The sequence below is a fragment of the Heterodontus francisci genome, chromosome 15 (genome assembly GCF_036365525.1).
Source record: "Heterodontus francisci isolate sHetFra1 chromosome 15, sHetFra1.hap1, whole genome shotgun sequence".
Classification (NCBI taxonomy): domain Eukaryota; kingdom Metazoa; phylum Chordata; class Chondrichthyes; order Heterodontiformes; family Heterodontidae; genus Heterodontus; species Heterodontus francisci.
Genome location: NC_090385.1, coordinates 1232163 through 1256532, shown reverse-complemented (window position 1 = coordinate 1256532; position 24370 = coordinate 1232163). Strand labels below are relative to the sequence as shown.

The following is a 24370-nucleotide window of genomic DNA, read 5'->3' as shown; positions in this document are numbered from 1 at the left end:
TCCAAAATGCATTACCTCACATTTGTCCGGATTAAACTCCATCTGTCATTTCTCCGCCCAAGTCTCCAACCGATATATATCCTGCTGTATCCTCTGACAATCCTCATCATTATCTGCAACTCCACCAACCTTTGTGTCGTCCGCAAACTTACGAATCAGACCAGCTACATTTTCCTCCAAATCATTTATATATACTCCAAACAGCAAAGGTCCCAGCACTGATCCCTGCGGAACACCACTAGTCACATCCCTCCATTCAGAAAAACACCCATCCACTGTTACCCTCTGTCTTCTGTGACCGAGCCAGTTCTGTATCCATCTTGCCAGCTCACCTCTGATCCCGTGTGACTTCACCTTTTGCACCAGTCTGCTATGCGGGACCTTGTCAAAGGCTTTACTAAAGTCCATAGAGGCAATACCCACCGCCCTACCCTCATCAATCATCTTCGTCACTTCCTCAAAAAACTCAATCAAATTAGTAAGAAACGACCTCCCCTTCACAAAACCATGCTGTCTCTCGCTAATAAGTTCATTTGTTTCCAAATGGGAGTAAATCCTGTCCCGAAGAATCCTCTCCAATAGTTTTCCTACCACTGACGTAAGCCTCACCGGCCTATAATTTCCTGGCTTATCCTTACCACCCTTCTTAAACAAATGAACAACATTGGCTATTCTCCAGTCCTCTGGGACCTCACCTGTAGCCAATGAGGATGCAAAGATTTCTGTCCAGGCCCCAGCAATTTCTTCCCTTGCCTCCCTCAGTATTCTAGGGTAGATCCCATCAGGCCCTGGGGACTTATCTACCTTAATGCTTTGCAAGACACCCAACACCTCCCCTTTTTGATAATGAGATGACTGAGACTATCTACACTCCCTTCCCTAGGCTCATCATCCACCAAATCCTTCTCCTTGGTGAATACTGATGCAAAGTACTCATTTAGCACCTCGCCCATTTCCTCTGGCTCTACGCATAGATTCCCTTCTCTGTCCTTGAGTGGGCCAACCCTTTCCCTGGTTACCCTCTTGCTTTTTATATATGTATAAAAAGCCTTGGGATTTTCCTTAATCCTGTTTGCCAATGACTTTTCATGACCCCTTTTAGCCCTCCTAACTCCTTGCTTAAGTTCCTTCCTACTGTCTTTATATTCCTCAAGTGCTTCATCTGTTCCTAGCCTTCCAGCCCTTACAAATGCTTCCTTTTTCTTTTTGACTAGGCTCACAATATCCTGTGTTATCCAAGCTTCCCGAAACTTGCCTTTCTTCCTCACAGGAACATGCTGGTCCTGGATTCTAATCAGCTGACATTTGAAAGACTCCCACATGTCAGATGTTGATTTACCCTCAAACAGCCGCCCCCAATCTAAATTCTTCAGTTCCTGCCTAATATTGTTATAATTAGCCCTCCCCCAATTTAGCACCTTCACCCGAGGACTACTCTTATCCTTATCCACAAGTACCTTAAAACTTATGGAATTATGGTCACTGCTCCCGAAATGCTCCCCCACTGAAACTTCGACCACCTGGCCGGGCTCATTCCCCAATACCAGGTCCAGAATGGCCCCATTCCCTAGTTGGACTATCTACATACTGTTTCAAGAAGCCCTCCTGGATGCTCCTCACAAATTCTGCCCCATCCAAGCCCCTAGCACTAAGTGAGTCCCAGTCAATATCGGGGAAGTTAAAATCACCCACCACTACAACCCTGTTACCTTTACATCTTTCCAAAATCTGTCTACATATCTGCTCCTCTACCTCCCACTGGCTGTCATCTCTCACTACAGTACTAATGCCCTCTTTAATTAACAGAGCTACCACACCACCTTTTCCCAGTTTCCTGTCCTTCCTGAATGTCACCTATCCTTGGATATTAAGGTCCCAGCCTTGGTTTCCTTGTAGCCACGTCTCTGTAATGGCTATCAGGTCATACATATGAATTTCTATTTGTGCTAACAATTCATCTGTTTTATTGCAAATGCTGTGGGCATTCAGATACATAGCCCTTAATTCTGTTTTTTTATATAAATAGAGGCACTGAGTACTAAAGCAGGGAAGGTACACTGAAACTTTACAAAGCTCTGGTTAGGCCCCAACTGGAGTACTGCAGTTCTGGTCACCACATTTCAAGAAGGATGTGAGGGTCCTTAAGAGGGTGCAAAGGAGATTTACCAGAATGGTTCCAAGGATGGGGGATTTTAGTTACAAGGTTAGGTTGGAAAAACTGTGTTTGTTCTCCTTAGAACAAAGGATATTGAGTGGAAATTTAATAGAAATGTACAAGATTATGACAGGCTAAGATAAGTTAGACAAGGAAAAACTATTTCCTTTAACTGATGGTACAAGGACTAGGGGACACAGATTGAATATTTTGGGCAAAAGATGCAGGGGGAATATGAGGAAGTACTTTTTTAAAATGCAGTGGGTGGTAATGACCTGGAACTCGCTGCCCACAAGGGTGGTAGAAGCAGAGACAATCAATAACTTCAAGAGGAGGTTGGATGGCCACCTGAGAAAAATAGACCTGCAGTGCTACGGGGACGAGCGGGGGAGTGGGACTGACAGGATAGCTCCATGGAGAGCCGGCATGGACTCAATGGACCAAATGACCTCCTTCTGTGCCATAAGTAACTCTCTGACTAATGCAGCATCATTTCAGGAGACCACAGCTCACTAACACGTGTCTGCACTGTTAGTCTGATCAATTCCTGGAGAACAGCTTTCCCCAAGAGAAGAAAAAAAAAATCTGCTAAATACCACAAGAGAGAGGTGCACTGATTCCACAGTGAGACTATTTTGCCTCATCAACGTGGAAACCAGAGTGGAACAGGTGTTGAACTCCAGAAAGCTCAGAAAGGAAGCATAATGCTGGAGCCTATCTTTATTCAGTTTCACATCTATCGTACAGAGTAAAAGGATTACAAACATGTAGCTCCTCACTCAAACCCTCCACCAGTCTGAGTAACTGTCTGCTTGTAAGTGCTCAATTAAGACCCCAATTAACACCCTCCACCTGCATTAATTAAACAACTGATACACAATTAACAGAACAACAACAGGGTTCAAAAAATGAATAGCGTTAAAGCAGAAGTCAGCTTCCTGGGGAAGAAACTAAAAATGGGCAGAAATGCCAGACGAGGTGGATTTGTACACATTGGAAGCAATGCAAGCATTCAGTGGCATAATTCAAAACATTAACATAAGCAGCAGAGATCTGATAAAATAAAAAGACTGACCTCAACAATTAATACATTCTGTTGCCCAGGGATGCAAGGAAGGGAAGAGAAAGGAAAAATGTTTAAATGCTGAACATTTTATTGCATCACATGTACAACAATATCAGATAGACTGACAATCTTTCACTGAGCGAGTACCCTGCTGCACAACATGCTCATAAAGTATGCAATAGTTTTTCTTGCTAATTGCAGAGTGCAAATAATCTTTTAAATTCTAATTTTCCTGATATACTCTCAACATCCTCACAAATCCAAAAAATGTGGCTACATTTAGGGTAAAAGTTTTAACAAGTTGCTTTTTAATAATAGAAAGTTTAATCTATCCAGATTTATTGTATTTGATCATCAAGAACAGCTGCAAATGGGCCTCATCTGATGGTTAAAAGGGTGGCCCAACTCTGAACTGAAGTCCCTTGACCCCATGTAATCCACTGTTGAGGTCACCCACCACCTACAGGACCAGACGGCTTCCTGGCTCGGCGATGGGACATTGTCCCAACAGATTTGAATGTCAGGCCCGAGAGAGTTAATGCATCCCAGACACACCCACACGATGTGTCACGATTATAAAATCAGTACAGCCAACATGGTTTTGTGAAAGGGAAATCCTGTTTGACTAATTTATTAAGAGTTCTTTGAGGAAGTAACAAGCAATGTGAATAAATGGGAACCTGTTGATGCAGTGTACTTGGATTTCCAAAAGGCATTCGATAAGGTGCCACATCAAAGGTTACTGCACAAAATAAGAGCTCATGATGTAGTGGGTAACATATTAGTATGGACAGAGGATTGGTTAGCTAACAGAAAGTAGAGAGTAAAGATAAATGGGTCAATCTTGGGTCAGCAAGCCATTACTAATGGAATGCCACAGGTATCAGTGCTGGGGCTGCAACTATTTACAATCTAGATCAATGACTTGGATGAAGGGACCGAATGTATGGCAGCTTAATTTGCTGACAAAACAATGATAGGTAGGAAAGTAAGCTGTCAAGAGGACATAAATACCAAGATTTTATACTTGCAACAGGGTCTCGAAATCCAGAAAAAGCAACGGCGAGATCCCTGCATTGGCTCTTCTCTGTAAGGCCTGCCGAATCAATCAGGGCCCATCGCTGGAAGTCCCACCCTTGGAGAGCTGCCGGCCAATCAGAGGCTGGCAGCTCTTCCATTGAGCAGCGCCACCGCAGAGACGGTGGGCTGTTGCAAAAGGCAGCACCTCCCAGAGGGTCAGAACTGACACCTAATCTAGGCCACAGGTAGGTCAGGGAGGGAGGGGTCTCATGGGGCGGGGGTCACAGAGGAGTGGGGTGTAGGGGGGAGTCACTAGCAAGGGCAGGGGGATGGGTCTCAGCCAGCTCCCCCCGCCGTCCCGATGCCAGGTCCCTCAATCATGCACTAAGTATCCTTTAACGAGGGACCCCCACACCCGCCCCAGAGCTGTGAAGCAACCCACACAGTTTTTCATGCCGTGCTTCCCGTGCGGTGACAGGGCCACCTGCTACATAGCTAATCGTGGCGGCCGCAGGGGAGAGCATAAATCGCCTCCCAAAGAGTCTACAAAGGGATACAGACAGGTTAAGTTGAGTGGGCAAAAATTTGGCAGATGGAGTATAATGTGGGTAAATGTGAACTTGTCCACTTTGGCAGGAAGAATAGAAAAGCTGTACATTATTTGAATGGAGAGAGACTGCAGAACCCAATGGTACAGAGGGATCTGGGTGTCCTGGTACATAAATCACAAAAAGTTAGTATGCAGGTACGGCAAGTAATTAGGAAGGAAAATGGAATGTTGTTGTTTATTGCAAGGGGAATCAAGTACAAAAGTAGGGATGTTTTGCGACAGTTGCACAGGGCCTTACTTAGACTGCATCTGGAGAACTGAGTACAGTTTTGGTCTCCTTACTTAAGAAGGGATTTAATTGCATTAGAAACAGTTCAGAGAAGGCTCACGTGACTGATTCCTGGGGTGAAGGGGTTGTCTTATGAGGAAAGGTTGTGCAGTTAGAGCCTATACCCACTGGAGTTTAAAAGAATGAGATATGATTTTATTGAAACATATCTGAGTGGACTTGACAGGATACATGCTGAGAGAATGTTTTCACTTGTGGGGGAGTCTAGAACTAGGGGAGAGTTTTTTTAAAAAGTTAGGGTCTCCCATTTAAGACTGAGATGAAGAGAAATTTCTTCTCTTAGGGGGTCGTTAGTCTGTGGAATTCTCTTCCCCAGACAGCAGTCATTGAATATATTCAAGGCTGAGTTACAATTTTGATTGACAGGGGAGTCAAGGGTTATGGGTAGGGGTGGGGTGGGGGGGGGGGGGTGCAGGCAGAAAAGTGGAATTGAGGCCACAATCAAATCAGCCTTGATCTTATCAAATGGCAGAGCAGGCTTGAGGGGCCTATTCCTGTTCCTAATTCTTGTGTCTAAACCCATAGGTACAGCAACCTCCTGCCACTGAAAGTCAGCTGCCCTTCCACCCCGCGTGTACACACACAAATAGACAGACATATTCCCCCACCCACAAACCTGCATCCCCCCTACACATATTCCCTCAACCACTGCGCCTGCCCTTATGCACCCCCCATCAACTCCCTCCCATCTTGCCCACACTCATTGGCTGCTTGCCCCTTCTCTGGTTCAGCAGTGTGGTTTCATTCCCCCTGGCCATGGGCCGTGCCAAACTACTTCTTGTGCAATGAGCTATTACTGACATTGTCGCACCTTTCCTGTTAAGGTCGAGAGGTCGTCTCCGCCGATCACCTTTATCTCTCCCGTTGACTGATCATTCTACAATTTAAAAACAAATTGATTTATATTACCTTGCGTTGATAGTGCAATTTAATCCAATTAATTTAAACCACCGAACACAATCCTGCACAGTAGATATCAGTGTCATCAGAAAATTGTCATAATTTAATATCCCGACTAATATCTGCTTTAATAATTAAAGCCAGAATTAAGCCAGGTTCAGGCTACAAGTAAGAGAGAGTCCATTACACCTGGTGTACAACATGGGAGCAGAGCTGGGGAGCACAAAGCAGTTTGGAGGGGTGGTGGAAAAGGAAAAAAGGCGAAATGGACAGACAAAGATGCTACAGCTTCTCATTGCAATCTGGCAGCCTGGCTGCATGGAGGGACAATGAGGCACTGATTCAACAAAGTAAATATTGCACTGAGGAATGGTTCCTGCTATAATCAATAACCCAATCAAAGAATGAAGGACCAACCTTGCATTTCTGATGAAGGGTCACTGACCTGAAATGTTAACTCTACTTCTCTCTCCACAGATGCTGCCAGACCTGCTGAGTATTTCCAGCATTTGTTGTTTTTATTGCATTTCTATTGTTCTTTTCACATCCTCAGGACTCCCCAAAGCACTTCACAACCAATTAAGTACTTTTGAAGTGTAGTCATTGTTGTAATGTAGGAAACATGGCAGCCAACTTGCACACAAACATCAAATGAGAATTTAGAACATGGAGATAAAATGCTAAAATGTAATTCTAGAAAAAAAAAGTTAATTGCACTGGAAGTATCGGGGACTAGCTGACAGGCTGTTTTACACACTGAGGCACCATGGCTCAAATCAGTGGTTCTGACACTGGACACTTTGCATCTGCTCCAACTTGTTGCTGCTTTACTTAGCACAGCTGCTGAGTGGCATCAGAATGATATCAGAGGAGATGAGAAATAAACTTGACAGAACACTAAAAATGAAATCAGGCAAGACGAGCAGTTCCGATTATCAGTAGCAGTGGAAGCACCAATCAAGACAAGGTCAGGATGAGATCTTTCACACAGCAGAGTGATGGATATTGATGGATATGAAACATTAGTCTAGACAGGGCTCTTTTGCTGAATGTGTTCATTGTGTTAAATTTACATTAGTGATCAGATACCTTTTCAAACATACCTTCTGATACACAGCCCCACCATTAAAGGTAGTCTCAGAATTCTTCCCCATACACTTGCTATGTTGGTTGCTGGGTACAGACTTAGGGTTTCCATTCAACTTTACATACTGCACAGGAGAGATCGGACCAGGAGAGTCATCACTAGATGAAAACATGATGGCGCATTAACTCTTGTGCTCACTGGGCGAGCCACAACACAAGCCCAGTGTTCACTGGGCGAGCCACAACACAAGCCCAGTGTTCACTGGGCGAGCCACAACACAAGCCCAGTGTTCACTGGGCGAGCCACAACACAAGCCCAGTGTTCACTGGGCGAGCCACAACACAAGCCCAGTGTTCACTGGGCGAGCCACAACACAAGCCCAGTGTTCACTGGGCGAGCCACAACACAAGCCCAGTGTTCACTGGGCGAGCCACAACACAAGCCCAGTGTTCACTGGGCGAGCCACAACACAAGCCCAGTGTTCACTGGGCGAGCCACAACACAAGCCCAGTGTTCACTGGGCGAGCCACAACACAAGCCCAGTGTTCACTGGGCGAGCCACAACACAAGCCCAGTGTTCACTGGGCGAGCCACAACACAAGCCCAGTGTTCACTGGGCGAGCCACAACACAAGCCCAGTGTTCACTGGGCGAGCCACAACACAAGCCCAGTGTTCACTGGGCGAGTCACAACACAAGCCCAGTGTTCACTGGGCGAGCCACAACACAAGCCCAGTGTTCACTGGGCGAGCCACAACACAAGCCCAGTGTTGACTGGGCGAGCCACAACACAAGCCCAGTGTTCACTGGGTGAGCCACAACAGCCCATTTCGCACTCTGCGAGCCACAACACGAACCCAGTGCGCACAATGCGTGCCACAACACGAACCCAGTGCGCACAATGCGTGCCACAACACGAACCCAGTGCGCACAATGCGTGCCACAACACGAACCCAGTGCGCACAATGCGTGCCACAACACGAACCCAGTGCGCACAATGCGTGCCACAACACGAACCCAGTGCGCACTGTGCGAGCCCCCAACACGAACCCAGTGCGCACTGTGCGAGCCCCCAACACGAACCCAGTGCGCACTGTGCGAGCCCCCAACACGAACCCAGTGCGCGAGCCCCCAACATGAACCCAGTGCGCACTGCGCGAGCCCCCAACACGAACCCAGTGCGCACTGCGCGAGCCCCCAACACGAACCCAGCGCGCACTGTGCGAGCCCCCAACACGAACCCAGCGCGCGCTCTGCGTGCCCCAACATTAACCCAGTGCGCACTGTGCGAGCCCCCAACACGAATCCAGCGTGTGCTGTGCGAGCCCCAACACGAACCCAGTGCGCGCTGTGCGAGCCCCCAAAACGAACCCGGTGCGCACTGTGCCAGCCCCCAAAACGAACCAGGTGCGCACTGTGCCAGCCCCCAACACGAACCCAGTGCGCACTGTGCGAGCCCCCAACACGAACCCAGTGCGCACTCTGCGTGCCCCCAACACGAACCCAGTGCGCACTCTGCGTGCCCCCAACACGAACCCAGTGCGCATTGTGCGAGCCCCAACACGAACCCAGTGTACACTTTGCAAGTCCGAACACGAACCCAGTACGCAATGTGCGAGCCCCAACACGAACCCAGTGCGCACTGTGTGAGCCCCAACACGAACCCAGTGCGCACTGTGCGAGCCCCAACACGAACCCAGTGCGCGCTGTGCAAGCCCCAGTCATGCACCAAATGGGCACTGTGCGAGCCCCCAACACAAATGCAACAGCACCGGAGGTACAGTAGTACAATGGTTCTGCTACTGGACTAGTAATCCAGTGACCTGGACTAAAGATCCAGAGCCAAGAGTCTCGGTTTTAGATATATCATCTTTCTGTGATGACCTAACACGATTAACCAGGATGCGAGTAACACGCTCTAAATAGGATTGTTGCTTTCAAGTTATTCCTGACATAGTCTACTTAATATCTAAACCAATATAATTAAAGACCCCACAAGTCCGACTCCCAATCTTAAATTCTGCCCTAATCTTAATAACATATGTCTCAAAATCCACAGTATCTCCCCATAAGAAATCATCAACATACATCATGAAGATGTCTGAAAGTTTCCCTTTATGATACCAACAAAACATTCAAGGATCTGCTTTTAGTTAAACACAAAACTGGTAAAAGGTAGAGAAATGGCAAGCAAAATTGGAAGGCAGACAAGACGAAGGCAAACGTCAAATAGGATTGGAATGAGGAATAATGCTAAGACAAAGTTAAGGGCACTCTATCTGAAAGCACGCAGCACTCGAACCAAGGTAGATGATTTGAAAGCTCAAATAGAGGTAAATGGGTATGATCGAATTGCCATTACACAGACATGGTTACAGGGTGAGCAGGACTAGGAAGTGAATATTCAGGGATATTTGTCATTTAGGAGAGATAGGCGGAGGGGAAAAGGAGGTGGAATAGTGCTGTTAATACAGGAAGGGATCAGTACATTAGTGAGAGGGGACCTTAGATCAAAGGAGCAAGACATAGAATCAGCTTGGGTGGAGCTAAGAAACAGCAAGGGGCAGCAAACATTGGTGGGAGTTGTTTATAGGCCACCAAACTGTCGTCGTAATGTTGGGCACGGTATAAATCAGGAAATTAGAGCTGCATGTAGCATGGGCAATACAGTAATCAAGGGCGATTGGGTAAACCTAATTAGCACTAATGCTGTGGAGGATGAATTCCTGGAGTGTGTATGAGATGGGTTTCTGGAGCAGTATGTTGAAGAACCAACTCAGGATGGGGCTATTTTAGATTTAGGTTATGTAATGAGAAAGGGCCAACGATCTTGCTGTAAAGGAGCCATGAGGAAATAGTGACCACAGTATGACAGAATTCTACATTAAGTTTGAAATAGTTCATTCCGAAACTAGGGTCTTAAACCTGAACAAAGGAAACTATGAAGGTATGAGGGGCAAGTTGGCTATGGTGGATTGGGAAAATACACTAAAAGATTTGATAGTAGACAGACAATAGGTAGTATTTAAAGAAGTATTGCATGGTTTACAACAAATATGCATTCCCCTAAGACTCAATCTAATAAGAAAGGTGAATCAACCGTGGTTAAGAAAAGAAATTAAGGATTGCATTAGATCGAAGGAAGCAGCTTATAAGGTCACCAGAAAAGATGTAAGCCCAAGGATTGGGAGCAATTTAGAGTCCAACAAAGGAGGACCAAGAAACTGATAAAGAAAGGGAAAAGAGATTATGAATGCAAGCTAGCTAGAAACATAAAGGCAGACTGTAAAAGCTTCTTTAGGTATGTGAAAAGGAAACAATAAAATAAATACGAATTAGGAGGAATAGGCCACTCGACCCCTCGAGCCTGCTCCGCCATTCAATAAGTTCATGGCTGAACTGATTACTCCGCATTCCCGCCTACCCCGATTACCTTTCACCCCCTTGCTTATCAAGAATCTATCTATCTCTGCCTTAAAAATATTCAAAGACTCTGCTTCCACCGCCTTTTGAGGAAGAGAATTCCAAAGACTCACGACCCTCGGAAAAAATTTCTCCTCATCTGTCTTACATGGGCGCACCCTTATTTTTAAACAGTGACCCCTAGTTCTAGATTCTCCCACAAGGGGAAACATCCTTTCCACATCCACCCTGTCAAGTCCCCTCAGGATCTTATATGTTTCAATCAAGTTGCCTCTTACTCTTCTAAATTCCAGTGGATACAAGCCTAGCCTGTCCAACCTTTCCTCATAAGACAGCCCACCCATTCCAGGTATTAGTCTAGTAAACCTTCTCTGTACTGCCTCCAACGCATTTACATCCTTCCTTAAATAAGGAGACCATTACTGTACACAGTACTCCAGATGTGGTCTCACCAATGCCCTGTATAGCTGAAGCATAACCTCCCTACTCTTGTATTCAATTTCCCTCCCGATAATGATAACATTCTATTAGCTTTCCTAATTACGTGCTGTACCTGCATACGAACCTTTTGCAATTCATGCACTAGGACACCCATACCCCTCGGCACCTCAGAGCTCTGCAGTCTAACACCATTTAGATAATATGCTTCTTTTTTATTCTTCCTGCCAAAGTGGACAATTTCACACTTTCCCACATTATACTCCATTTGCCAGGTCTTTGTCCACTCACTTAACCTATCCCTCTGTAGCCTCCTTATGTCCTCTTCACAACTTACTTTCCTACCTTAACTTTGTGTCATCAGCAAATTTAGCAACCATACCTTCGGTCCCTTCATCTAAGTCATTTATATAAATTGCAAAAAGTTGAGGCCCCAGCACAGATCCCTGTGGCACACAACTTGTTACATCCTGCCAACCAGAAAATGACCCATTTATGCCTACTCTCCATTTACTGTTAGCTAGCCAATCTTCTATCCATGTTAATATGTTACCCCCTAAACCATGAGCTTAGGACAAATGTGGGTCCATTGCAGGCGGAGACAGGAGAGTTTGTGGTGGAGAATGAGGAAATGGCGGAGAGACTAAACAGTTACTTTGGTCTGTCTTCACAGAGAAAGACACAGAAAATCTCTCTGAAATACTAGGGAACCAATGTAACCTTGTAAAAATGAGGAACTGAAAGTAATTAGTTTCAATAAAGAGGTAGGACTCAAAAGATTAATTGGATTGAAAGTTGATAAATCCCCTGGACCAGATGAGCTGCATCCCAAAGTACTGAAGGAGGTGGCTGTAGAGATAGTGGTATTTCCTTACAAAATTCTATAGATTCTGGAAGGGTTCCTGCAGACTGGAAAGTAGCAAATGTAACCCCACTATTTAAGAAGGGAACGAGAGATAGAACGGAGAACTACAGACCTGTTAGTTTGACGTTAGTAGGGGAAATGTTAGAATCTATTATAAAGGATGAGATAACTGGACACTTGGAAAATAATGATACGAATGGGCAGAGTCAACATGGATTTGTGAAAGGGAAATCATGTTTGACAAACCTGTTGGAAGTTTTTTGAGGATGTTACTTGTAGCATAGATAACAGAGAACCAGAGGATGTGGTGTATTTGGATATTCAGAAGGCTTTTGATAAGGTCCCACACAGAAGGTTAGTAAACAAAATTAGAGCACATGGGATTGGGGGTAATATACTGCAATGGAATGAGAATTGGTTAACAGACACAAAGCAGAGAGTAGGAATAAACGGTTCATTCTCAGGATGACAGGCTGTTACTAGTGGGGTACCACAAGGATCAGTGCTGGGTCCACAGCTGTTTACAATCTATATAAATGATTTGGATATGGGGACCAATTGTAATATTTCCAAATTTTTGAATGACACAAAACTAGGAGGGAATTAAGCTGTCAGGAGGATGCAAGGAGGCTTCAAGGGGATTTGGAAAGGCTAAGTGAATGGGCAAGAACAAGGCAGATGGAATACAATGTGAATAAGTGTGAAGTGATCATTATGGTAGAATAAACAGAAATACAGAGTATTTCTGAAAAGGAGAGAGGTTGGGAAGTGTTGATGTCCAAAGAGATCTGGGTGTCCTTGTTCATAAGTCACTAAAAGCTCGTACGCAGGTGCAGCAAGCAATTAAGGCGGCAAATGATATGTTGGCTTTCATTGCAAGGGGATTTGAGTACAGGAGTAAAGATGTATTGCTTCAATTGTATAAAGCCTTGGTGAGACTGCACCTGGAGTATTGTGTTCAGTTTTGCTCTGCTTATCTATGGAAAGATATACTTGCCATTGAGGGAGTGCAACGGAGGGTCATCAGACTAATCCCGGGAATGGCAGGATTGTCTTGAGCAGAGATTGCAGAAACTAGGCCTGTGTTCTCTAGCGTTTCGAAGAATGAGAGGTGATCTCATTGAAAATTACAAAATTCGTCTAGGGCATGACGGTAGATGTGGATGGGATGTTTCCTCTGGCTGTTGCATCTACAACCAAGGGACATTGTCTCAGAACAAGGGGCAGGCCATTTAAGACTGAGATGAGGAGAAATTTCTTTTCTCAGAGAGTGGTGAATCTGTGGAATTCTCTACCCCAGAGGGCTGTAGAAGCTCAATCATTGAGCATGTTCAAGACAGAAATCGATAGATTTCTGAATACTAATGGCATTATGGGATATGGGGATAGAGGGGAATAATGGCGTAGAGGTAGATGATCAGCCATGATCTGTTTGAATGGCGGAGCAGGGGATTATGGGGATAAATCATTGAAAGTTTAAGACACAGAAAGAGGCCACTTGGCCCATCGTGTCTGTGCCGGCCAAAAAACGATCCACCTATTCTAATCCCATCTTCCAGCATTTGGTTCGTATCCCTGCAGCTTACAGCACTTGAGAATGGTGCATATCCAGACTCCTTTTGAATGAGTTGAGGGTCTCTGCCTCAAGTACCCTTTCAGGCAGTGAGTTCCAGACTCCCCCCACCCTCTGGGTGAAAGTGTTTCCTCATCTCTCCTTTAATTTTTCAACCAATCGCTTAAATCTATGCCCTCTCGTCACTGACCTCTCTGCTAAGGTGAATAGACCCTTCACCTCCACTCTATCCAGGCCCCTCAAAATTTTGTACATAAATGGTGTAGAGGTAGATGATCAGCCATGATCTGTTTGAATGGCGGAGCAGCCTTGATGGGCCGAATGACCTACTCCTGCTTCTATTTCCTTTGATCCTATGCATCACCCAGGCACTCTTCAAAACCCCTTGAAACTAGCCTCCCTTTAGCCTTATAACTTCCATTGGGAAGGACTTTTTCAGTACAAATCCATACATGTGACAAGGCTGGCTCTCCCCCATCTGGTACCACAGAATAAGCTCCAAACTCTCTCCAACTCTCTAATCCCTAATGTTTTGCTTCTCTGATGAGTTTATCCTCAAGTTTATTGGCAGCCACTAAAACTTCACGGTCACGAGGACTTCTAGTTCTATTCCGAGACTGCTCTCTAGCCTTTGTTTCATTGTGGAATCTGTTCAAACTACGGCCTCTATTAGAACTTTAATGTCTTTCAGGACTACTGCTAGAAGATCTCCCTTGTACATTAGTGGAGGTTCTTTCTTTAGCAAGTGATCGCTTCTTTATGCGAGAGTCACTTCCAGACCCACTATTAGAACTTGCACTGCACTTTCTTACCCTCCATTCTTTCACCCCATTCTGCCAGTCCATGCTTCTTGGACATCATCTTGAACATTCAACCAATATTTAAACTTGCCTGTAGATTTTCCTGCAACAGATGTCCCACAATTGTTGCATAACTCCATTTATTAGACCCCTCTGGAATATATATCACCCGAGTCCCTACTCGGGGCAATTGTCCTTTGGAGGCGATAGCTCGTTCTTGAGTGTCATGATCGCTCACATGACTATCCAATCCTTGATCTATCATATTCTGTTCCTCAGGACCTTCATCACAAAACACATGAATATTTGAGGTACAAGGTGCATCATTTCCCTCTAGCAGCTGCTCAGATATTGAGATTTTGTAATCAAGTCCTATCAATTGCGAGGAATGAACCTTAATAGCTTGATTTCTTTTTAATTCATTCATGGGATGTGCGCATCGCTGGCTAGGCCAGCATTTATTGCCCATCCCTAATTGCCCTTGAGAAGGTGGTGGTGAGCAGCCTTCTTGAACAGCTGCAGTCCATGTGGGGGTAGGTACACCCACAGTGCTGTTAGGAAGGGAGTTCCAGGATTTTGACCCAGCGACAGTGAAAGAACGGCGATATAGTTCCAAGTCAGGATGGTGTGTGACTTGGAGGGGAACTTTCAGGTGGTGGTGTTCCCATGCATCTGCTGCCCTTGTCCTTCTAGTTGGTAGAGGTCGCGGGTTTGGAAGGTGCAGTCTAAGGAGCCTTGGTGCGTTGCTGCTGTGCATCTTGTAGATGGTACACACTGCTGCCACTGTGCGTTGGTGGTGATGGGAGTGAATGTTTGTAGATGGGGTGCCAATCAAGCGGGCTGCTTTGTCCTGGATGGTGTTGAGCTTCTTGAGTGTTGTTGGAGCTGCACCCATCCAGGCAAGTGGAGAGTATTCCATCACACTCCTGACTTGTGCCTTGTAGATGGTGGACAGGCTTTGGGGAGTCAGGAGGTGAGTTACTCACCACAGGATTCCCAGCCTCTGACCTGCTCTTGTAGCTATGGTTATGGCTACTCCAGTTCAGTTTCTGGTCAACGGTAATCACTAGGATGTTGATAGTGGGGGATTCAGCAATCGTAATGTCATTGAATGTCAAGGGGAGATGGTTAGATTCTCTCTTGTTGGAGAAGGTCACTGCCTGGCACTTCTGTGGCGCGAATGTTACTTGCCACTTATCAGCTCAAGCCTGGATATTGTCCAGGTCTTGCTGCATTTCTACACGGACTGCTTCAGTATCTGAGGAGTCGCGAATGGTGCTGAACATTGTGCAATCATCAGCGAACATCCCCACTTCTGACCTTATGATTGAAGAAAGGTCATTGATGAAGCAGCTGAAGACAGTTGGGCCGAGGACACTACCCTGAGGAACTCCTGCAGTGATGTCCTGGAGCTCAGATGATTGACCTCCAACAACCACAACCATCCTCCTTTGCGCTACCTATGACTCCAACCAGCGGAGAGTTTTTCCCAATTCCCATTGACGTCAGTTTTGCTAGGGCTCCTTGATGCCATACTTGGTCAAATGCTGCCTTGATGTCAAGGGCAGTCACTCTCACCTCACCTCTTGAGTTCAGCTCTTTTGTCCATGTTTGAACCAAGGCTGTAATGAGGTCAGGAGCTGCGTGGCCCTGGCGGAACCCAAACTGAGCGTTACTGAGCAGGTTATTGCTAAGCAAGTGCCGCTCGATAGCACGGTTGATGACACCTTCCCTCACTTTACTGATGATTGAGAGCAGACTGATGGGGCAGTCATTGGCCGGGTTGGACTTGTCCTGCTTTTTGTGTACAGGACATACCTGGGCAATTTTCCATATTGCCGGGTAGATGCCAATGCTGTAGCTGTACTGGAACAGCTTGGCTCAGGTCGTGGTAAGTTCTGGAACACAGGTCTTCAGTACGATTGCCGGAATATTGTCAGGGCCCATAGCCTTTGCAGTATCTTCAGTCATTTCTACATATTACGTGGAGTGAATCGAATTGGCAGAAATCTGGCATCTGTGATGGTGGGGACTTCAGGAGGAGGCCAAGATGGATCATCAACTCAGCACTTCTGGCTGAAGATTGTTGCAAATGCTTCAGCCTTATCTTTCGCACTGATGTGCTGGGCTCCCCCATCATTGAGGATGGGGATATTTGTGGAGCCACCTCCTCCAGTTAGTTGTTTAATTGTCCATCACCATTCACGACTGGATGTGGCAGGACTGCAGAGCTTAGATCTGATCCGTTGGTTATGGAATCGCTTAGCTCTGTCTATTGCATGCTGCTTACGCAGTTTGGCAGGCAAGTAGTCCTGTGTTATAGCTTCACCAGGTTGACACCTCATTTTAAGGTATGCCTGGTGCTGCTCCTGGCATGCCATGCTGCACTCTTCATTGAACCAGCGTTGGTCTCCTGGCTTGATGGTAATGGTAGAGTGGGGAATATGCCCGGCCATGAGGTTACAGATTGTGGTTGAATACAACTCTGCTGCTGCTGATGGCCCACAGCGCCTCATGGATGCCCAGCTTTGCATTGCTAGATCTGTTTGAAATCTATCCCATTTAGCATGGTGGTAGTGCCACACAACATGATGAAGGGTATCCTCAATGTGAAGGCGGGACTTCGTCTCCACAAGGACTGTGCGGTGGTCACTCCTACCAATACTGTCATGGACAGATGCATCTGCAGCAAGCAGATTGGTGAGGCCGAGGTCAAGTATGTTTTTCCCTCTTGTTGGTTCCTTTACCACCTGTCGCATACCCAGTCTAGGAGCTATGTCCTTTAGGACTCGGTCAGCTCGGTCAGTAGTGGTGCTACCGAGCCACTCTTGATGATGGACATTGAAGACCCCACCCAGAGTACATTCTGTGCCCTTGCCACGCTCAGTACTTCCTCCAAGTGGTGATCAACATGGAGGATTACTGATTCATCAGCTGAGGGAGGGCAGTAGGTGGTAATCAGCAGGAGGTTTCCTTGCCCAAGTTTGACCTGATGCCATGAAACCTCATGGGGTCCGGAATCGATGTTGAGGACTCCCAGGGCAACTCCCTCCTGACTGTATACCACTGTGCACCACCTCTGCTGAGTCTGTCCTGCCGGTGGACAAGATATACCCGGGGATGGTGATGGCATTGTCTGTAAGGTATGATTCCGTGAGTATGACTATGTCAGGCTGTTGCTCGACTAGTCTGTGGGATAGCTCTCCCAACTTTGGCACAAGCCCCCAGATGTTATTAATAAGGAGCACTTTGCACGGTCGACAGGGCTGCGTTTGCCATTGTCGTTTCCGGTGCCTCGTTTGATGCAGGGTGGTCCGTCTGGTTTCATTCTGTTTTATTGACTTCGTAGTGGTTAGATACAACTGAGTGGCTTGCTAGGCCATTTCAGAGGGCATTTAACAGTCAACCACATTGCTGTGGGTCTGGATTCACATGTAGGCCTGACCAGGCAAGGACAGCAGATTTCCTTCCCTGAAGGACATTAGTGAACCAGATGGATTTTTACAGCAATCGACAATGGTTTCATGGCCATCATTGGATTATTTCAGATTTATTAACTGAATTCAAATTCCACCTTCTACTGTGGTGGGATTTGAATCCATGTACCCAGAGAAATACCCTGGGTCTCTGGGTTACTAGTCCAATGACAATACCACGACGTCATCACCTCTCCATGCTTGATAACTACAGTCTTACCATCACAACCAATTCCCTTACCAGGGCCCTTCCATTCCCTTATGGCCCTCTCTTTTATAATACACCAAATCTCCTGAACTAAATTCCACTTCAAATGGCCTGATACGATGCCTCAGAGCTCTCCTAATTTTCTCAGAGAGCTCAGCCTTGATGGAAGCCCATCTCCCTGCATGTAAAGTATTCAAATATGCATTAAAAATGGAACTAATTGTCATACCTTCTAGAGCAGGAGGATGTAGCACAGTACAGAAGGCAATTTGGAATTCCGCCCATAGACCAATTGAAAGGGACTATATCCTCCAACCATCTGAAGCAAATTTTTCACATGAATCGCACATGCCAGGGCAGTTGTCAACTTGCAGTTTGGCTGGTCAGCTAAGATTTAAGGCAGCATTTCACCAACCACTGTGTGATTCCTTTCACAAAGCCCATTGCTGATAGGACTTTCAGCTGCAGTATTCATAACCATAATGTTCATGTTTTCACACATGTCTCTGAACTAGTCATTGGCAAATTCCTCTCCATTATCAGTTAGAAACTTAGCTGGTGCCCCAAGTCCAGTCCCTATCCATTTCTGCCTAACTTTGTCTATAATCATCCTTTTGTCCTTGCTATTATTGTAGAAAGACTAAATCTAGTTGCTCGGTTTATAAAATGTAGAATGAAAATGTTCTGGTCTTTATCCCATACCTTTAAATCCATGGCAATTACCTCGTTAAAGTCATGTGCCAACGGAAGGCTAACAATAGGATGTGGTGGTGCCCTTTGATACTTTTTACAAATTTCACACTTTTCACTAATCTCTTCTATTATCCTCAAATACTCTTCATCAATCACACCTGCATCTTTTAGCAATCTGAAAAGAAAGGTGAGCAAATTGTCTGTGTAACTTTAAGACAATTTGCTTTTGATCTCTGATTCAAAACACCTGATGTCATTCCTGTCTCTAACACTCTGACTAGAAACATGTTTTGTTAAGGGGATACAATAATGCCCTGACTAAGTAAACTGAAAATTCACTGACTTTCCAAAAAGAATTGCCTAATCATGCTCCATATCAAGTTTGATGTGTGCCTTTTTCATTGAAGGCTTACTCAACAGTAAAGGTATCTCACTAGACACTCCATCAGTACTGATAAAGTAGCTTACTCCAGCTATTTTACATGGAATTACTACTCTCTTCAGTGACTTCAACGTGTCGTCATCACCAAACCTAAAGCTAGCAATACTTTTATCCTCCTTAACCTTGCATCGATACTCACTATTGAGTGAATCCAGAAAACATTGTAAACAAACAGTTCCACATACTGTCGATGTGCAAGCACTATCTAATACAGCAGAGTTTAACGAGTCCACAGCTAACACATTCATCACAGGACTAAAACTCCTTGCAACAAGTACAATTTGTTCAGATTCATCAGTATCTTCCTCTTCTGCCTAAGAATTCTCTACATCGTGTGTTACTTTGAGGAATCTGCCTCTCCATTTGGGCAGTGCATTGCATAATGATACTTAGAGTCACATCTGAAGCATCTATTAACTGTTCCTTGAGCATTCCTGGGATTCATTCGCCTATGATTGCTGTTCCAATTCTGTCGGACCTGCTAAAGGTGCTTTCAACCTCATCCCTCCTGTCTTTAACTCTTGCACTGTACTTATGACTGCTTCTAGTATCCGGACCAGTTCGAAATCTAGTAAACAGAGTCCTCCATACCAGGGCTGCAGGAAATGACTCTTTCTCCAGGAATTTCTTTAAGGCTGCAGACATTTGATCCAACAAAAAGTCTTTGTTTTTGTCCAGTTAGAACCAGGAGCCTTCCACCTAGCACAATCTAGCAATTTAAATGCTAGCACTGAACCAGGGATCTCCAAATTGCATTTCCTCAACCTTCTACACAATCTGTTAAAGTCCATGATATATTCCTCCATTGAATAACCACCTGTTTTCTGAAATCTATCAAAAGTCTGACCATGCCTCATATGCTTTCTTGTAAATTTCATCCAAGAATTCCAACAGAAGATCCAGCCCTTCATCAGTATCCAACTGACGAACATCCAGTTCACAAAACACTTTACTTCTGATTTTACTTTTGGTAGGAAGTGAAAATGCCAAGGCCATACCTTGTTTCCTCTTTGGAAGAGATGTAACCCATGTACACATATCCACTTCATTCTTCCACTGGTCATATGGTTCAGATTCAGAACATCGGCAGGTAATCATAGCCTGACAATTTACACTTGATTTCTACCATATTTTTCACAATAGCCTGAGATTTTAGTTTTCTATGTAAAATAAAAAAATTCTTAGTTTCCAACCTTCAACTCGAGGCAACAGTCCTCTGCTACCATGTTAAACTCCAGAAAGCTTGTTATGGAAGGATAATGCTGGAGCCTATCTTTACTCAGTTTCACATTTATTGTGCAGAATAAAAGGATTACAAACATGTAACTCCTCACTCAAACCCTCCCCCAGTCTCAGTGAGTATCTGCTTATAAGTGCTCAAGTAAGACCCCAATTAACACCCTCCACCTGCATATAATCAAACCACTGATACACAATTAACAGATTAACAGGAGTAACCACGACAGTCCTTGTGGAGACAAAATCCCGTCTTCACACTGAGGATACAATCCATTGTGTTGTGTGGCACTACCACGGTGGTAAATGGGATAGATTCAGCACAGACCTAGCAGCTCAAAACTAGGCATCCATGAGGCGCTGTGGACAATCAGTAGCAGCAGAATTGCATTCAACCACAATCTGTAACCTCATAGCCGGGCATAGCCCTCACTCTGCCATTACCATCAAGCCAGGGGTTCAACCCTGGTTCAATGAGAAATGTAGGAGGGCATGCCAGGAGCAGCACCAGGCATACCTAACAATAAAGTGCAAACGTGGTGAAGCTATAACACAGGATTACTTGTCTGCTAAACAGCAGAAGCAGCATGCAATAGAGAGCTAAATGATCCAACAACTAATGGATCAGATAAAAGCTCTGCAAACCTGCCACATCTAGTCGTGAATGGCGGTGTACAATTAAACAACTAACCAGCGGAGGAGCCTCCACAAATATCCCCATCCTCAACGATGGGGGAGCCCAGCACATCAGTGCAAAAGATAAGGCTGAAGTATTTTCAACAATCTTCAGCCAGAAATGCTCAGCAGACTATCCAACTCAGCCTCCTCCTGAGGTTCCCAGCATCACAAATGCCAGTCTTCAGCCAATCGATTCACTCCAATTGATATCAAGAAACAGCTGAAGGCACTGGATACAGCAAAGGCTAAGGGCCCTGACAACATCCTGGCTGTACAGCTGAAGACCTGTGCTCCAGAACTTGCTGCACCCCTAGCCAAGCTGTTCCAGTACAGCTACAACACTGGCATCTACCCGACAATGTGGAAAATTGGCCAGGTATGTCCTGTCCACAAGAAGCAGGACAAATCCAATCTGGCCAATTACCACCCCATCAGCCTACTTTCAGTCATCAGCAAAGTGATGGACTATGTCATCCACAGTGCTATCAAGCAGCACTTACTCAGCAATAACTTGCTCACCAACACTCAGTTTGGGTTCCGCCAGGGCACTCGGCTCCTGACCTTATTACAGCCTTGGTCTAAACATGGACAAAACAACCGAATTCCAGAGGTGAACAGAGAGTGATTGCCCTCAACATCAAGGCAGCCCTAGCAAAACTGAAGTAAATGGGAATCGGGGGAAAATTCTCCACCAGTTGGAGTCATACCTCACACAAAGGAAGATGGTTGTGGTTGTTGGAGGCCAATCAACTCAGCCCCAGCATATCGCTGTCCTCAGGACAGTGTCCTAGGCCCAACCATCTTCAATTGTTTCAGCAATGACTTTCCCTCCATCACAAGGTTATGAGTGGGGATGTTCATTGATGACTGCAGTGTTCAGTTTCATTTGCAACTTCTCAGATAATGAAACAGCCCAAGCCAATCTCCAGCAGGACCTGGACAATATCCAGGATGGGCTGGCAAGTAGTAAGTGACGTGTGCCTCTTAAAATCCAGTTAATCATCATCTTGAACAAGAGAAAGGCCAGTCATTGCTCCCCTCATCCTTCAATGATACCACTAAGTCCCCAACAATCAACATCTGGGACTGGGATTGGGGAGTTACCCAGCAGACGTTGAACTAGACCAGCCACATCGACACTGCATTTTCAGGAGTCGATCAGAGCTGGGTACTCCAAGTGGCTCATCTCCTCAAAGCCTCTTCAACTTCTGAAAGGCTTAAATTAGGAGTGTGAAGGAATAGTCAGCCCTCACCTGGATGATGCAGTAACAACAGTCAGGACAGATCAGAGATACGAGTGCCTGTAACTGGACTCAATATCTCGCCCAATCAGCAAGCTGTGGCTGCAGTGTATACCATCTGCAGGATGCTCTGCAACACCTTGCCAACATTACTTTACCAGCACTTTCCTTTCCCAAGCCTCAATAAGGACAAGAGCAGCAATGTCATGGGAAGGCCTTCACCTCCACGTCACACACCACGTTGACTTGGACCTGTACTGTCACAGTGAATATCCTGCAACTCCTGCACAAGTAAGTGTGGGATCATTATCATCACAAAAACAGGAAAGTGAAAGGAGAAGGCCGACCATGACCCTCTCAGGGCAATTAGGGACGTGCAATAAATGGCAGCCTTGCCAGGGAAGGCATTGGGAGGGGAGCCTGATGTCTTCCCACAGCCATGGCACATTCCCAGTGGCGGGAACCTCAGTGGCACGGCTACCCACCGGGTGACCAATTGGCAGCGGGCTCTGGGGAGAGGTGGTGGGGGGGGGGGGGGGGGGGGAAGCCCTCCTTAAAGGCCTCTTCATGGCCAGAGGGGACCCCCGGCGGCAATGCTTGCCCCATGGCGGAGGTGCCGCTGCTGGTATATGACCCCTTGACATAAAAACAAAGTTTCATTCGAAAAAATGTTTTTTTAAAAAAAAATTTTCATGGGATGTGAGCATCACTGACGAGGCCAGCATTTATTGCCCATCCCTAATTGCCCTTGAAGTGGTGGTGAGCTGCCTTCTTGTACTGCTGCAGTCCATCTGGTGTAGGTATAACCACAGTGCTGTTAGGGAGGGAGTTCCAGGATTTTGACCCAGCAGCAGTGAAGGAATGGTGATGTATTTCCAAGTCAGGATGGTGTGTGGCTTGGAGGGGAACTTGCAAGTGGTGTTCTTTCCATGCAACTGCTGCCCTTGTCCTTCTAGGTGGTAGAGGTCATGGGTTTGAAAGGAAACTTGGTGAGTTGCTGCAGTGAATCTTGTAGATGGTACACACTTTTGCCACTGTGCACCGGTGGTGGAGGGAGTGGATGGGGTGCTGATCAAGCGGGTTGCTTTGTCCTGGATGGCGTTGAGCTTCTTGAGTGTTGTTGGAGCTGCATCCATCCAGGCAAGTGGAGAGTATTCCATCACACTCCTGACTTGTGCCTTCTAGATGGTAGACACGTTTTGGGGATTCAGGAAGTGAGGTACTCGCCGCAGAATTCCCAGCCTCTGACCTTCTCTTGCAGCCACAATATTTATATGGCTGGTATCATGAAATTTCTGGTTAATGCTAACCCCCAGGATGTTGATGGTGGGGGTTCAGTGGTGGTAATTCTGTTGTATGTCAAGGAGAGATGGTTAGATTCTCTCTTGTTGGAAATGGTCATGTCCTGGCACTTGTGTGACTCGAATGTTACTTGCCACATGCCAGCTCAAGCCTGAATTTTTCCAGGTCTTGCTGCATGTGGACACAGACTGCTTCAGTATCTGAGGAGTTGCAAATGGTACTGAACATCGAGCAATCAGCGAACATCCGCACTTCTGACCTTATGATGGAGAGAAGGTCATTGATGAAACAGCTGCAGATAGGATCATAGTATCATAGGAAATAGAAGGAAGCCATTCGGCCTTTCGAGCCTGCTCCACCATTCAAACAGATCATGGCTGATCATCTAACTCTGTGCCATTTTTCCACACTATCCCCATACCCCTTAATATTGTTAGTATTCAGAAATCTATCTTTTTATGTCTTAAACATGCTCAATGATTAAGCTTATACAGCCCTCTGGGGTAGAGAATTCTAAAGATTCACCACCCTCTGAGTAAAGAAATTTCTCCTCATCTCAGTCTTAAATGGCCTGCCCCTTATTCTGAGACTAAGTCCCTTGGTTGCACACAGAGGGTGGTGAGTGCCTGGAACTTGCTGCCAGGGGAGGTGGTGGAAGCAGATATGATAGCGACGTTTAAGAGATATCTTGACAAATATATGAATAGGAAGGGAATAGAGGGATATGGGCCCCGGAAGTGCAGAAGGTGTTAGTTTCGGCAGGCATCAAGATCGGCGCAGGCTTGGAGGGCCGAATGGCCTGTTCCTGTGCTGTACTGTTCTTTGTTTGTCAACTCACCAACCAGAGGAAACATCCCATCCACATCTAC

General features: G+C 45.8%; 1 protein-coding gene across 2 annotated transcripts in view; it reads right to left on the bottom strand.

The window, feature by feature from the left end:
• The window catches only part of hprt1 (hypoxanthine phosphoribosyltransferase 1), a 117734-nt gene that overhangs the window by 31500 nt on the left and 61864 nt on the right, over positions 1 to 24370 (bottom strand). Inside the window, exons 4-5 of one of the 2 annotated variants that reach the window (XM_068047051.1) lie at positions 5952 to 6017; positions 3231 to 3248 (exon numbers count right to left, since the gene is read on the bottom strand). In XM_068047051.1, the coding sequence (XP_067903152.1) occupies positions 3231 to 3248; positions 5952 to 6017 (84 nt within the window). The remainder of the gene's footprint in view (positions 1 to 3230; positions 3249 to 5951; positions 6018 to 24370) is intronic. The other variant, XM_068047052.1, reaches the window with a different exon arrangement.